The following is a 15,931-nucleotide window of genomic DNA, read 5'->3' on the forward strand; positions in this document are numbered from 1 at the left end:
CCCGTAAAATACTAAATTTTTTTTTTAAAAAAAAAAAAAAGAAGAAGAAATAAATCTGAAAGAAGAAGAAAAGAGCGCTAGCGATTGGCATGATGACTCTTTGTCCCTGTTCGTCAACTGACGAGGGTGCTTGGGCCCTTCTTGGGCGCCCGTTATGCGCCGATACGAGCCAGTCGGAAGGAATATTAATACTAGACAGTTGCATATTTTTATATTTATATTATTTTTATCTATGTATTTCTTTATATATTTGTATATATTTATAGTTGTATTTGTTTCAAGTCGTGTGCAAGCAGCGAGTGATTATGCAGTGACATGTCATGTCTATTATTGTGATAGTGAAACACCTCGTATTATAATAATCTTATAATATCGTATTGACTAGAATAATAGGCACATGATTGGCCGCGGCGCGCGTTACCGACGCCATGGACGTGGCGCGACGGTCAGCAGTTAGCAGTAAGCAGTAGACTAGTGGTCGTTAGTCTCTGAAACCACTGAAAAGGCGAGAGTTGCAAGTGGCGAGCGGCAAAAAAAGAGCCTAGAGGACGAAAAGAAAACGGTCGCCCTAGTACGTTGTAGTACGTACTAACAGAGTCAGACTAGCAAATGGCTGTGGAGCGGGGGTCTGCTGACACGACAGAGTGACTTTTTGTGGGCGCCTGGGCAAGTGCGGAGAAAGCGAAGTAGTAAAGTACGTAGTCCCCATACGTACGTTTGTAGTTGGTTAACCTCAATAAACCTAACTGCTCCCAGTTAAAAACACCGAGCGGGCAAATACGATGTATGTGTTTTAAGGACAAACGCATCCGTCATAGTTGGGTCAGAGAGACGAACTCGGGCCTCGCGTGCCAGCCACTCACAGCGCGGCCCAAGCGACGTAGCGGGCCACTAGCCGGCCTGGATCGCGCCCCACTGTGTTCGCTTCTGTTTGTCTTGTCTGCAAACAGCCTTTTTATTCTGGGTTGACCAATGAATGATACTACGAATACTGACACGACTCCTCTTGGTAGTATTAGGACTACTAATTCTACTCATAATAATAATAGTATTAGCAGTAGTAGTAATAGTAGTAGTCGTGATAATAATAGTTGTGGTGTAGAATAAAGATGGCTTACTCATAACTCTCTGGGCAATTGAGTTTCACCAAAAACCGTCTGTTCGCCCCCCCCACCCGAATCGTCGGGACTGCCAACCCTGCTGGTCCGCCCCACCGGCCCCGCCGCCATTGGGCCGCTGCGCCCCGATCGGCGCCGGCCAAGCCGCCCTGCGATAGGCTGCCCGGATCTGGCCATGTGCTAGCCCCCCTCCCGTTCCGGTCTAGCGCCGTATTAACCATTTACCGCTACTTCACTAGCGCGAATGGCAGCCACACTATCGCGATACTAGCGAAATACTGCCTGCACCCCCCACCACCATTGCTAGTCTGCTAGACCTTCAGCTGCGATCGTTGCGCTTTTTGTGCCCAGTGGGTGGTGACTGGTTAGTGGCCACTGACTCGGTATTCCATGTCATCATGTCATGTGCTTCTCTCCTCTTTTGCGATAGTATTATTAGCATCATCGTGATCGGCTTTTGCAAACTTGTCAATATTCAAAGACACTTTGTTTATCAGACATTGTTATTAGGTGTTGAAGATCATGTCAAGTAAACTCAAAGCTCCCCCCCCCGTGGAGGTCTGGAGCATTAGCGAAAACTCTGTTGCCCGCTAGCACATCTCTTGATAGTATATAGGCCATGTAGTCTTTTGCACTCTGCGTGTTATCACAATATTATCACAATATCATCACATATTATAGAGATATTATTTGATAGCTACTCGGCTCCATCGGACTTGTATTTCGTATGCTTGACGCACTCTCGCGGGATGCCCGGCCCTCAGCATCACGTCCATGGGAGGGTGGCGGCCCATCCTTGGTCTTTTGGGGCTGATCCTGTTTTGCGAGTAAGTCTGCAATACACTATTGCTGATCGCCTTTTTTTTTTTTTTTTTTTTTTTTTTTGTAGACGACCTGGCAAAAAGATATATAAATTTATAATGCCATAATAATTAATATGATCAACCCTGTCAAACAGTACACATTAACTTTGCCCCTGTGCTAGCCCGTAACTTTGTCGTGGTGATGAACTAATAAAATCCAACCCCAGTTAGATTGACGAGATTGACTCTAGAGTCTACGATACTCGGTAATCCTACTACGTACGTACTTGCTTGGTATAATACTAGGGGCTACTGTATATTCTTGGCATTATGACCAAACCCCGAACGGCAAAACGACAGGCTGAGGCCTGAGACCAGCGTGGCAAGCACGTTTTTTTTTTTTTTTTCCTTCCCTTTTTTTCTTTTTTTGGCATCGCACATTCGCATATGCGGCCGATCTATGCAACACTAACAGACTAACAGTGAAAAGGGAAAAAAAAAACGAAAATTTTTTATCGACATATATTTCATTACTCTGTATTATAATGCAAGGAAAAAAAAAGGCAGTTATCGCGCGGCGCTATTGGTTGATTCCCGATTTCCGAATTCCGTGTTCTTTACCACTACGTATCCACATGCCACCAGGCCCACCAGACTGGTAGTAAGTTTTGGCGGTCGATGATGGGCTCGTTTAACTGATCGTTCTAGTTCAGCTTTCCCAGGCCTCGTCGTCGGGAACGTAGAATGCAGCGGGGTCCACTTGGTAGTGACTGTATTATATTATATACATATATACACACACATATATTTATTTATCTATTTCAATATGTATATACAGATGTATATATATATGTATCCTAGACATATGTACACAATACACATAGACCTGTAAAAATATAAACATAAATAATAGAAATAATATCATATAATATCATATAATACAAAAATATCCTCTGTATCCGTTGTATAGTACTAGTACGGCCAGCTCCACGCGACAGCCCGCGGACAGCCAACCAGCACGGCCAGCGCACGCAACAGCTGGCGGTCGCAGCCCATCCGTGGGCCCAGCCCCGCGCTGGTTGGTCTCTCCAGAATCCAGATCTGGATCTGGCGCGGTGTCCGTGGCTCGCTCCTGCCTTGCCCCCCTCCTTCCTTCCTCTGACTCTCTGGGCACCGAGCACCTTCCCCCCCAGGCCCGTGCTTGCCTTGTCGATCCGGACAAGAGCATCTCTCGCGCTCTCTACCTGACAAGTCTATCCTTACTAGCCCTCCCATCCATGGGTACCTGCCTCCCACCGAATCTAGACGAACCTCGACTTGCTCCTCTTTCTTCCTCTCTCTCATTTACTCTTCCTGCTCCTCCTCCTCCTCTCTTCCTATCTCTTCCTCGCTTCCTCGCTTCCTCCTCCTCTCAACCCTCTCGCCAATCCTCCTCATCGTCCCATCTCTATCTTTTCCTCATCCCGCCCATCCGTCAAACGCGAGCGCTTTGGCGGCTGCAGCCCGTCTGCTCCTAGCCAAACTCAAAACCACATCGGACGGAGATCTGACTGCCTGTCCATCTGGGCCCGATTGCTCTCTTGTTATTATTATTATTATTTGATCTTTCTTATTATTCTTGTTTCTCCCTCGGCCGCCCGAGTTCATCCCACCTTGACCAGGCTCCCACCCTAATTATTCCTTGCCTGCCCCTGCGTCATTGTTCGTCTTCCGTCGTGATACTACTACTACCACCACTACCACGACCGCCACCACCACCTCTTATTATCGTGCAGCTGCAGCTCTCCCTCACCGCGCGAATCGCCCTTTTTGTCCCAACAAGGCAATTAGATCGCAGCCCACAACTCTGACCAGTCCGAAAATTTAAGCTTCGCATCCGAACTCCCGCCTGTGCTTTTGCTTTCTCGACCCCAGTCAGCTCGCTTATTGTTGCGCCCTCTGTCCCCGGGTTACAAGAAGCACGTGGCCTGCTCCGGTTCACCGTTCCTCGGACGACAACTCTCTCTCCAAAATTTCGACCTTTTCTTTTTTTGAACCCCCCCCCTTGCTTTTCTTTTGCAGTCGTCGACATGGTCAACGGCGCCGCAGCCGTGCTGGAGCCGACTTACCATGGCTACGTCGCGACCACCCAGGATGCCTTGATCCTCTTCGAAGCCTGTCTCACCGGCGTGTTACACCATGTGCCGCGACGACCTCACGATCGAGAGCGCAGTCATCTCGTGCGCAGCGGCAGTGTTTTCATCTACGAAGAGAACTCTTCCGGCATCAAACGATGGACCGACGGCGTCACCTGGAGCCCCAGCCGTATCCTCGGCAATTTCCTCGTCTACCGCGAGCTCGACAAGCCCTTCCCGCCCGGCGAGAAGAAACGTGCCATGAAGAAAGGCAATCGCCGTCCCGGCCAGCCCGCTCGTCCCGGTGAGCCTTATGCTCGCCCAGAAAGCAACGGCCAGGCCTACTCGCCCACCACCCCGTCGTCCGCCTTCGGGGACCGCCCAGCGCAGTCTGACGTTGAACGCGCTCTGGTCGGCTCCCTCGTCGATTCTTACGGCTTCAAAGATTCCGGCTTGGTGAAGAAGACAATGAGCGTCACTGTGTCGGGCGTCACCCATCATCTAGTGTCCTACTACAGCGTCGAGGACGTCTTGAAAGGCATTTTGAGCCCGCCATCCATGCACGAAGAGTTGCGTTTTGTTCGGCCCCGTGGCGAGCTGACAACGAAGCAAAGTTTCCGCGCCCCCATTGATGATGTGGACACTGGCCTGGAGAGCCCTCATGATCCCTCACAGGCGCTGTATGGATACCGCCCAGCCCTCGTGACGCCGTCTGCGTATGGGATGCCAAATCCCCACCCCGACTACTACATGCATAGTTCCACATATGCATCCCATCCCTCTCAAACCGGGTCAATCTCAGCTTATCCGAGCGGACCCCTCCCTCCTCAAACCTCCTCCAATCCATACCTACCTTCTCCCTCCAACTCCTCACACATGGGTCTCAAGCCTGACACAGACCATTCCTCCTTCCGTACGAACCCGTACGGATCAGCTTTTGATTCTATGAGCCAGAATCACCTCCCAACCACTCTCCCCCCTGCTCTAAACACAACGGGACTCCCGAATTCGTTGGATCGGAATCGGTCACACCAGACCAGCAGCCCCAGCATTTACCGAAATGCTTCGATTCCGTCTCGCAGTTTGACCACGGACCTATCGCCTCCCAACGACCCGTCTCCGACAGCCAACTCATATTCCCGAGGCACCTATAACTTACCGGGGCAATTGGATAATGCCTCGACTCAGTCCCTTGAACAACGAAATATTGCGGCCGCCTCGTTTGACCCGACAATCCCGCGTCGAGATACAGCGACGATTTCTTCCTATTATACCGGTAGCGCAGACCGGCAGAGCTACTACCCTGGTGTAGCTCATTCCAATTATCCAACCGCTCAACCCATGTCTGCCTGGACGACTGCCGCTCCAGCTCAGCCGGGGATGTGAGCGGCCTTGATTTTTTTTTTTTCGGCTGCTCAAATTGGTTTATATCCCTAGCCTTTGATTGTTTCACCGTCTTGGTTAAGGTGTTGTGGTATCTTGTTTTGCTTTTGCCTTTTCTCGGTTTCCTTTCTCGGGGTCATAAAACGCATCGGGCGGCAGTTGGACAATCCGTTGTACTTGAGTGTTTTTACGGTTATGCGGGTGTTTTCACGGTGGCTTGTCTTGTTTTTTTTTTTGGTTTTTTTTTTCTTTTTCGGTGGTGTTTTTCTATTCTCCCGTCAAATGATGATGTGTTATGAACCACGACTGGTCTGTCGGAATTATTCTTTTTTGGAGAGGCTGTTTGATCTGTGTTGTTTCTATATTCTAATATCTATTGTTATGTGATTTCTGAGCGTGTTTTTCCGGATGGCGGCGCAATGATTGGGTATTTCTTGTGATGCGACTATCAAGAGGGGGCTATTTTGTTACGCCAAAGCCATGGTTTATCGAATGATATCAGCTGAAGCTGTCCTTGTCTCATATAGAGAATCAACGAGAATACACTTTTATTCGGTGAAATAAAAGTATGCTATTAAAGTTAAAAAAGAAACTTTCGAAATGAACTATGAAACGTAAATGGCAGGAGATCACGTGTGCGTCATGCATGAACTAGGCTTAGCGGGCGGACTAACACACCTTCGCAACGCGTAGCCTATAACGATGCGTCCAGACCAGACTTGAGTCTAAAAACGACAACAATTTTTTTTTTATCATCGCCAACTTTTGCCAAAAATTACGTGGAGAGACGTGTCTTATTTAGGAAATAATCGACCTCTTCTAAGGAAAAGAAGGAAAAAGATATATCAGCCATATTTGTACATCCATATCGATAATCGATAATCGGCAATCTGCATCTGCGATTGAAGACGCCGCCTTGCTCTTCTAGGGTTTAGGGTAGCAGCAGTCTACTCGTCCCTTCAATTATCACTCTTGAGCCAGAGAAGCAGCCAGAGATTAGTACAAACCAACCCGAGGAGGGAAAGGACCCAATGAGACCGCTCACAAGGCTGGTTCAGCCATTATCATCATCATCATCATCATGCGCGTCAAACCGCAGCGTGTCTTCTTTTGTGTATAGACGGCAGCAGCAGCTATTCAACACGACGTCGTATTTGACTAGTACTAGTGGACTTTCCTCACGGAATGGAGTGGTTGGGTCGAGGCGGGAGTTTGGTTTTTGCACGTCGTTGAAGAGGTGCGTTTTCTTTGGGTAGAAGTTGAGATTGGATAGGCAGGTTGAGTTTTTTTGCTGACGAGGTTTTTCAGGGGTCAGTCGGGTCAATTCAGATTTGCAGGGAGTACTGGGCAAAAGCGATGGAGTGGAAGCTCAAATCCGCCTGAAGGGCAGACGCCTGGAAAGTATGTTTCCAGTTTTCTTTGAGTCCCAGATTTCAAAAGCAAACTAACCCAACTCAACTCGCAAAAGGACTGAAAATGGTGACAAAAAGAAGCCTAGCCTATTATCCAAACTGCCAGGCCCCGTGGTGCACGAGAACATCTACACAGTTCCAAACCTGCTGACGTTCTCGCGGCTGCTCGCTGCCCCAGCGGTGGGGTACTTGCTCGTGCATAACCACCACGCAGCAGCATTATCTCTGTTTGCGTATGCGGGAATCACAGATCTGGTTGACGGATACATTGCGCGCCGCTACAATCTGCAGACGGTTGTCGGCACCATCATCGATCCGGCGGCTGACAAGCTGCTGATGACGATTAGCGTCGTGTGTCTTGCGTTGAACGGGTCGATGCCTGGTATATTTATCCTACTTTCTCTCTCTATATGTTCGTATTGCTCACACGTGTCTTCTAGCATGGCTAGCCGCCTTGATTCTCGGTCGAGACGTCGGTCTCAGCATTTCCGCCATCTACTACCGTTGGGTCTCGCTACCACCGCCAAAAACCATGGCCCGATACTGGGATTTCTCGCTGCCCTCGGCCGAGGTCAAGCCTACCACCATCTCCAAAGCAAACACGGCGCTGCAGCTGTTGCTCGTGGGCACGTCAATGGCAATGCCAGTGGTGCCTGCGTGGCTGGCAGGTGCTTGGGGGTTGCATGATGGGTTGATTGGATTACAGTAAGCTCACCTGTTTTCTTTGTCCCTTTTCCTTTATTCGTTTTTTTTTTTTCTTTCGTTCTTCTCATCCTTGCTGGACGGAACGCCCGACCGGCCCGGTATAAGCCATATTTTCTCATGTCCCTATCACATACGACCATAGGGTGTGGAAAACAGGGCTTCCCGTCCGCTCAGCCGTACTTAAGCCACACGCCGGCTGGTTAGTAGTTGGGTGGGTGACCACCAGCGAATCCCAGCTGTTGTATGTTTTTTGCTCTCGCTCACCCAACCCATCTCTTATTTTTTTTTTTTTTTTGGTGGTTTTGTTGCTAACGGTAATAGATATCTTGTTGCGCTTACGACGGTGTGGTCCGGGCTGCATTACCTGCTATCTCGGGATAGCGTCAAGATATTGACGAAAAAGGATCTAGATGCGCTGAAATCGAAGCACCGTTGATCTCGTCAGATTAATATTATTTATTGCATTGCATTGCAAAGACAGGAGAAGCTATAATCTTGTGGGCTGTATTATTAGGTAGTACGTACGCATATAGACATGTACATGGTTTTTTTAAAGTTTAGAAAGGTTACTATGTAGTTAGAAAGGGGCATTTTCGAGTTGGTCGTGAAATAAATGTCATTTGTTACAAATAGTTGTAGATACGTACGCTGTATGTGAAAAACAAATGCCAATTTTTACATAGATAAAAAAGCAATGTGCGGCACTAAGGGGGCTCAGTGTCATGCTGCTTTATGCTCAGCTTGGCTTGGGGATCGATCACTCAGGGATCCGCTCATAGAACAGGCTCATAGGCTCTCCCAGAGGGGGTTTGTGGCAGCTCTGGGAGAAGCTCAGGGAGCATACGGAGTTCTAAGGCTGCTCACTGAGCATCCTAGCCTGTTTGGCTGTAAATAATCTAAACTATTGAGGAGATCGCATATTTTTTTTATTTTTTATTTTTTTTTAATCTAGTTCCTACTTTTTTTTACCTATAACTTTTCACCCTGATATGCCATGGCCAAAACGCTACTATGAGTGGTGGCTCTGGATGTCTCCCATTAACTACAACACCCGAAGAATTGACAGTCAGTTTTCTATACCTGGTGAAAATCACACTTTTTTACTGGTAATACCAGGTGGAAACCTGAGAGAGAGTGTGTGAAGTATCTTTTTAACCTTCTTTTCCTTCAGATTTTCTTGACTTCTATCGGACGGCTGTGATCCTGGTGGTCTACTACAGTTACAGCCTGTTTAATTAAGATGACTACAGATGCAGTCGATACACCGGCAGTTGCGATGAAAATCCATGGCAATCTGTAATATATAAGATGTGGAATTATCACGAAAGCATCGTTACATATACCTCTAACTAACTACAATAAGTTCACGGCCAAGGAGTAACTTCAAGCAGAATCACCACGCCTCCTTAGCGAGATGGGCCGCCCGATTATGTTCCGGGACAGAATTCCTAGCTACCTAGGTACCATGTAGCAGATCAGTATCGATTAGCTGAATGAACTTTTAAGTGAATAATTAGAATCCATGAAATTAGCTGCACCAAAAGGCCTTTGATCCCTTGTGTAGTCGATCTATGGTTTACCACTGGCGCCAGCATTTGTTCACAGCGTTGAAGACGAGAAGCAGAACAGCTGAGAGGGGGGAGGTGAGTTGAAGAAACCTGCCTAATATCGGTGAGGAGCTGCACCTCGTGACCAAAAACTGTGGGTGGGAACCTTGATCACAGTGATAACTCTCTAATTGGCTGTAAATTTGCATGATATCAATACAAAGATAAATTTCTTTGAGACCATTCAGCAGTACTCGGTGTAGACATAATTGCGATGCACATACCAAGAAATGCAAGACCAACACTATTTGTAACATCAATCAGAATACTAGTTGAAACTGTCTTTGGCATACAAAATACGTATAACGCCATGGCCAAACAAAGTAGAGGACCACAGCAGCTCAAGAAAGTATTAGACAGATTTATAAAATAACCAGTGTTAATCATAAAATTTAGGCCACATGAGCCTAAATCACCGGCCACTCGCCTCGCATTCTACTCTCAGCTGACAGGGCATCGCATCTCACCGCACCTCCTCCCACCTCGCACCTCCTCCCACCTCGCACCTCCTTTCACCTCGCAACTCCTTTCACCTCGCAACTCTTCACATCTCGAAGCTCATCTCATCTCGAACCTCCCTCAGTTCCAAACCGCTTTTCTTGATTATCTCTTCTCACCCATTCCTCGCTGTTTTCATCGAAGGAAATCGCTACACAAGACACAATGGGAAAGGGTCGTGACAAGAAGAAGTACAAGAAGAAAGGCAAAAAGCGGACCAGTGAGGAGGCTGGCATCCAACAGCACCAGCTAGACGAGGAGGAGGAGAAGATCCGCGAACTGGCAACATCTCATCCAGATCTCTTCAAGCAGATTTTGGAGGATATGCGTACGGAGCAGGGGGCTGACTCGAATGAGGAGAAGACTGAGGATGAACGTACCCCTCCACCGAAAAAGAAGTCGAAGAAAAAGAAATCTAAGTCGCTCGGAGAAGGAAAGCCTGATTTCAAAATGATCAAGGGCATGTCAGACAACGCTGGAAATATCTATCACGACGCCCCTGGATCCATCTACACCAGAGATGAATATCGCTACTTTTGGTGCGAACTGCCGTTTACGATTCCTCCAATTCCGTCCAAACCTATGAAGCCGGAACTTATCGATGTTGTTTCCTCTGAGATTGTTGGTGTGGTGAACTCGAATGCGAGTCCGATTGAGGATTCCAAAACAAAACAAATTTGCGCCAGCCAGTTGGTCCGTATCCGGGCCAAGTCCAATGGCCAAGGGTATGATTTCGTTCTAGCCCAATCGAGAAAAATCGTGAGCAGTGAGCACGTCATTCTCGGGGGCAACTGGACTAAATCCAGTGTTAGTGATCTCGCAAAGGCCATATGGGACAACTACACTGAAGACAAGGTCCGCCGCAAGAAAGACTACGATACGCAGTTCAATGCTTGGTTGAAGGAGATGCGTGGGTGGGAATGGGAGATGTTCCTACTGGCCCAGAAGCACGCCGAAGCCATCACATGGTCCCCCAATGCGAATAAGGCAAAAATCTTGGCCGCTTCCTTCAAGGAAGAAGTGCTTTTGCCTGCTGGAGAGGAGATTGAACGACATCCCGGTCACTTTTATGCTTCGACGACCGACAAGAACCGTTCGTGGGCTCACCACCCAAGGCACGAGTTCTGATGAGTTTCGGATCCAGGCCCAATTTATGTTTTTCGCACCGTTAGTTATCTCCTAATCTAGGTTTTAATTCCGATCTAGTCCCAATTGGGACTAAATCGGAACGCAGTCACATGATGACTCAACCATCTTTGGTCTCTTTAGATACGCTTCTTATCATACTTTGAATCAAACCAGAACGATATTACGGCGGACGGTTAGAAAGAATTGGACAAAAGTCCTTTTTTACTATAAGCCCCTTAAAAGTATTATAGCGGACAGTTAGAAAGAATTGGACAAAAGTCCTTTTTACTGTAAATCCTTTATAAAATTCTTACTTCTAATAATATACTTTTTGTTTTTTTTTATAAATATAGTGGCAATAAGGATTTTAGGTAGGATTATAAGGGGCTTACAGTAAAAAAGGACTTTTGTCCAATTCTTTCTAACTGTCCACCGTAGATATGCTTTTTAAACAAGTAAATGCATGCCTAATTTTGAAAATTTCATATCATCTGAAGAATACGTGGCATTTGAGTCTAATATAAAATATAAATGTAATATAATTCAAAAAGATATATTGTCTAATAAAATACATCCTAGTCCGATAAAAAACCAAACAACAGTCTGATAAAACAAATCCTAGCCCAATAAAAGAAAGCACCAGCCTAGGAATAAAAAGGAACCCAGTCCAACAGAGAAAGCAATGGTCTGATTAGAAGAGGAAGCCAGTTCAAGAAAGGAAACCCAGTCGGAAAATAGATACGGATAAATTTACCTGAGAATCCCGAGATTCTATTCAAATATGACCTCGATCTTGTTGTTGGTTATGTTATACATTCTGATTTGGTTACCATGCAAATGTTAACATTTGAAATTAATATGAACTAAAAACCTAACGCACATGAGACCCACGCAACATTACAAGATGCCAGTCTTTTGAAAATAGATCCTATCCTCACACGTCTTGTCATCAATCTAAACACCGAATAAGAATCGCTAAAGAGCCAATCCTTTCTCTGATCCAAGCCCGATCAATCCACGTTCTCGTATCTCTTGTGATGGACCCAGAGATGTGCATTGTCTACAGTTGCTGCGTAGAAGACCTCTGGGTGGGGATCGCTCTCATTGTTCCACGGAAATAAAACCTCATCCTTGCTTACAGCAGCGAGAATCTGCGATTTTATCGCCCCCGGCGACCAAGTGACCGATCCGGCGAACCTCTGGGCAAGAAGAAACATGGACCATTCCCAGTCACGGAGGCCCTTCATCCAGATACAGTACCGACGATCATAGTCGTGCTGACGATTGTCCCTATCGATGATATAATTCTCATACATTTTTTTGGCTAAGGCGGCCAGATCCTCCTCAGTGCAGCCTGCCAAACTGACGAAGGCACGGTTGACTATTTCCCCGGTACTAGCCAACACATAGTCGAATTGGAACACATCTAAGGTTTTCTTAGCACGTATGCGAACGAATTGCCCAGCAGCCATCTGCTTCGTGTTATCGTCGAGCATTGGCGCGCAGTTTCCCTCGACGACTCCCACAATTTGAGTTGAGACCAGATCTACTGTCGCATTAGATTTCATCGGCTTCGGAGGAATCGTAGGAATTTCAAAGGGGAGATCTCCTGTCACAAAAAACTTGTACTGAGATTTCAAGAAGGCAAATCCAGGGGCCTCTGCGTAAACATTTCCATCGTAGTCAGACATGCCCTTTTGGAGTTCAAATTCGGGCTGCTTCGGTGTGCGCAGCGATTTCGACTTTGATTTGGTCTTGTTTTTGGTTTGGCACTTGGTCTGTTGCTGACCGGCTACCTGACTTGTGGATTCTTTGACCAGCTGTTCAAATCGCTCAGGATTCCCTTTGGAGAATGATCTGATTCTCTTCGCTATGTCGTCACCTTTCATCATTATTTTCTCAACGCTATCGCTATCACGTTTCTGACGGCGATGACGACCCATGGTGACACGCTGGCGTAACAAACTGTTTTCAACGAGACTGAGAGGCAATCTGAATGTGCGTAGATGGATAGAGAGAAAAGTTGAGAGGGTGACGGAAAGAAGAGGCAGAATCGGTCAAGTCTAGTGAACGAGAGAAAATTCGGTGGCTACAAACTCATAAATCTTATTGGTAGGAATTTATGTATTGTGTTATGTATCAATAACTTCTATTTATTAGTCGATCCCTTTTCTCTTTTAATACCGCCTGATACCTTGTTATTAAATGAAATTCCCCGAACAATTCCTTTGTATTTAACAACTAATCATCACGCTTAGTCTAGTGTACTCCGTACTAGATCTTGTCGTCTAGTTTGCCAGCGGTTCAGTGTGTAAAAAGATTGAAGGACAATTATTGTGCGGTTTGAGACAGCCTAGTTTATGTGTCAATCGGCTACTAATTCACAGAGGCTTTTTGGGTCAACAGACTGGATGAAGTGTTTGATTTGATACTAGCGTATCTAAACTGTATATTTAGTTACAGGTGCTTCTGAATTATATCATGAAGCCAATATTGATATTATGACTAGTATTTGATAAACTTTGAAGTCATTTCATAACCTCCTTCCACATAGTTCTTACCACAGTTGCCACTGCTAACAGGAGAATACTTATGGGGGGGCTCCTTTTGATCCAGCATATGGAGCAAAATTTGCAAGCACACCCTCCTGGATATGGATCAGTTCTCGGCACTTGACGCAAGGCCATTGAACATTTTGCCATACACTTCCTTGGAGAGTGTCATTGTATGAAGGTGAGCGAACTCCCTTTTTCTTCAATGCAATGCCGTACACATTCTTGTTGCTTTCGTCAACACCTCTATAGTAGATCATATGATATAAGTAAAAGACTCAATGCTCAGGCAGTTGAAGTAGAATGATCATTCGTCCTTACCTAAGGAGGTGGAGGTATGGGTATAGCTCCGCACAGTTCCCCAATGGGTAATCGTCCTTTGGGTGGATCGGTCCATGTGGCGAGTTGGCAAACGACCAGTCTCGTAAAAAGAGGGACTCATTTGGAAGTAAGGAATATCTGGCCTTTTGGATGACCCGGCGCCAGTTTCCGCAGGTAGGTATATCTGCATCGTATCCCACAATGGATGCACCAAGGAAAAATTGAGCTGGACCGTTGTCTTGGATTTTCCACATACAACTTTGCATTCCGGCATAATGCCCGACAAGTTGAAAGGCCCAACGACCAAATAGTGCTGTCATTGGTAGAAAAAATGTTCGCACAGTTGCACCTAGAGGCGCTGGCTCTAGTCTTGAAAAGAACAGGCCAAGGAGGTCAACCGGGCTCCAATAGGCTTTGCCCCAGTGGGTATGTTTGACTATCCGAAACTTTGATATCTTTGGGCGTAAGTCTGGGCGTGCATTCCAAGTAGGGTTATTGGCGCGGGCAATGCTTTGATAAGGCTCAAGGCCTTGAGCGCTGTGTTGGGCCCCATTAGGAATACTATCCATAAAAGAATGGAACCCATCAGTAAACGATCTGGATATGAATAGCATATCATTTTTTTACCTTAAGTCTCGTATTTCTTGTAGAATTCTTGTCAACTCCGGGGCATCTGCAGCATTTCCTCCGTATTGTGTGGGATTCTGGGCGGCCAGTTGGAGAAAATTAAATATCTGTAGATTTTGTTAATTTGAATTGCTCTATTGCGTTCACTACTGGACTGAATTGCCTGATTCCGCCCCCAGGAATACGCTGCTCTTGGCTGCAGTTGGCCGTTAAATGCAGGTAGGATCCGCTCGACGAAAGCCACTGGGGCTGCTGGTCCAATCACCTGGGGCAATGGAGGGACAGTTGGTTGCGACATGTTCATTTTTCAAATTGACAACAAATAAGAACCACTCTCAAGGGACTTTGGGAATTCCGAGTCTCATTGAACTTTTCAAATACAGCAGGTGCGTTTCCATCAGTCATGTGATCGCCTTCTGCACAAGATTTTTACGCCTTCTCTCTCCCTTCATGACAGCAATTATCTCATCCAAAGTGTCGGGGACAATAATCTGACTGAAAGCCCCAGTCATCTGACTATAGAGATAGAATTTCCCTCCACTCTCAAATAACACCACGTCGTTGTGTGGATCCAATCTGATCATAATCGGGGTGCATCTCTCAAGCTTATATTTAGCCGCAAGCATAGTCCCACAGCCGTCTTCCGCAACCCAGTCATCCTCGTAATCAAGGTCCTTTGGGTCCATTGACCACCCAGGCGGCGGGGTCGGCGAGGGATTCATCTATGGCGTACTGTTAGCACGGTACGCAGGAGACATCGTGCCTTGAAGGCTTACCGAAGAGTTAGGATCAGCCATAATGGAGGCAGTACGATCTTCTCGCGGGCGAGTTAGATGTAGATGTCAAATGTGATATGTGATAGCCTAGAGGCTGCAACAAGTTTCAAGATTGAGAGTGTGCACTAACGTATGCATGATGCCGGGATCTAATGCAAGATCCATAATTAAGCTAGTCTATATTTGGATTAGATTCAGTTAGTCATCAGGATAGCGTTCTATATTTAAGCGGATCTTTTTTCTTTACTATAGTGTGTCCTGAGATATAAAATAAAATATAGAGTAAGATCTAAAGTAAGATATTTTTACTATATAATTATATTCTTCCTTCACTCATTTTGTGCGCCGAACTGAATAAAACCGCATGACATGAAAGAAGTAACTCGTCTCCTTAGCGAGATGACATCAGCCCTCCGATTATCATGTAAACGATACCTGCTATGGTATCAGCCAGGCATATAATTCTACTTTCACAGTGACGCAGCTTGTTTCCTGGAATCCGGATATTAATCGAGACTGTAGCAATTTGGACGCGATTAACGGTACACAGCTCTGCATAAGGTAAGGTTTTTGAGGCAGTAAACATGTTCTCTCTCTCTCTCTCTCTCTTTCTGCGTTTTCTTTTCTTTTTTGATTTGATCAAATTTATACTGACAGTGATTCAAAGTGCACCGGGGGACGCCGGAGGGTCGGAAGTAACCACGACGGCATCGACCACACCTACTATAGCGTACGTTTTTTTTTTTTTTAACGATTCACATAAAATGACCCTGCTGTTAACCATTGCCCCAGACCAATCCCTTCGAATGTGGTAAGCGGGACTAATGTCCGATGCGCAAAATACTATGAGGTGGTCCCCGGAGACACATGCAGCTCCGTTACGGTGA

General features: G+C 46.3%; 5 protein-coding genes across 5 annotated transcripts; 2 read left to right on the top strand and 3 right to left on the bottom strand.

Annotated features, from left to right (window-relative positions):
- Window positions 1-3,984: 3,984 nt before the first annotated feature.
- On the top strand, window positions 3,985-7,985 carry TRUGW13939_07204 (uncharacterized protein; the record flags this gene model as incomplete). The annotated part of the gene is made up of 6 exons (XM_035490346.1): window positions 3,985-5,417; window positions 6,539-6,655; window positions 6,727-6,819; window positions 6,887-7,212; window positions 7,271-7,535; window positions 7,946-7,985. Coding segments are annotated over 6 exons (2,274 nt in total), but the record flags the coding sequence as incomplete, so codon positions are not given.
- A 1,820-nt stretch (window positions 7,986-9,805) lies between these two features.
- On the top strand, window positions 9,806-10,768 carry TRUGW13939_07205 (uncharacterized protein; the record flags this gene model as incomplete). Its single annotated transcript, XM_035490347.1, has 1 exon — window positions 9,806-10,768. The coding sequence occupies one exon, from the start codon at window positions 9,806-9,808 to the stop codon at window positions 10,766-10,768; it is 963 nt and encodes a 320-aa protein (XP_035346240.1).
- A 1,010-nt stretch (window positions 10,769-11,778) lies between these two features.
- Window positions 11,779-12,711, bottom strand: TRUGW13939_07206 (uncharacterized protein; the record flags this gene model as incomplete). The annotated part of the gene is made up of 1 exon (XM_035490348.1): window positions 11,779-12,711. One exon carries the CDS (start codon window positions 12,709-12,711, stop codon window positions 11,779-11,781), a length of 933 nt encoding a protein of 310 aa, XP_035346241.1.
- A 647-nt stretch (window positions 12,712-13,358) lies between these two features.
- On the bottom strand, window positions 13,359-14,566 carry TRUGW13939_07207 (uncharacterized protein; the record flags this gene model as incomplete). The annotated part of the gene is made up of 4 exons (XM_035490349.1): window positions 13,359-13,566; window positions 13,642-14,202; window positions 14,269-14,375; window positions 14,534-14,566. The coding sequence occupies 4 exons, from the start codon at window positions 14,564-14,566 to the stop codon at window positions 13,359-13,361; spliced, it is 909 nt and encodes a 302-aa protein (XP_035346242.1).
- Window positions 14,567-14,669: 103 nt separating this feature from the next.
- TRUGW13939_07208 (uncharacterized protein) lies at window positions 14,670-15,065 on the bottom strand (the record flags this gene model as incomplete). Its single annotated transcript, XM_035490350.1, has 2 exons — window positions 14,670-14,990; window positions 15,045-15,065. 2 exons carry the CDS (start codon window positions 15,063-15,065, stop codon window positions 14,670-14,672), a joined length of 342 nt encoding a protein of 113 aa, XP_035346243.1.
- Window positions 15,066-15,931: the final 866 nt, after the last annotated feature.

The sequence above is a fragment of the Talaromyces rugulosus genome, chromosome IV (assembly GCF_013368755.1).
Source record: "Talaromyces rugulosus chromosome IV, complete sequence".
In the NCBI taxonomy this organism is placed as follows: domain Eukaryota; kingdom Fungi; phylum Ascomycota; class Eurotiomycetes; order Eurotiales; family Trichocomaceae; genus Talaromyces; species Talaromyces rugulosus.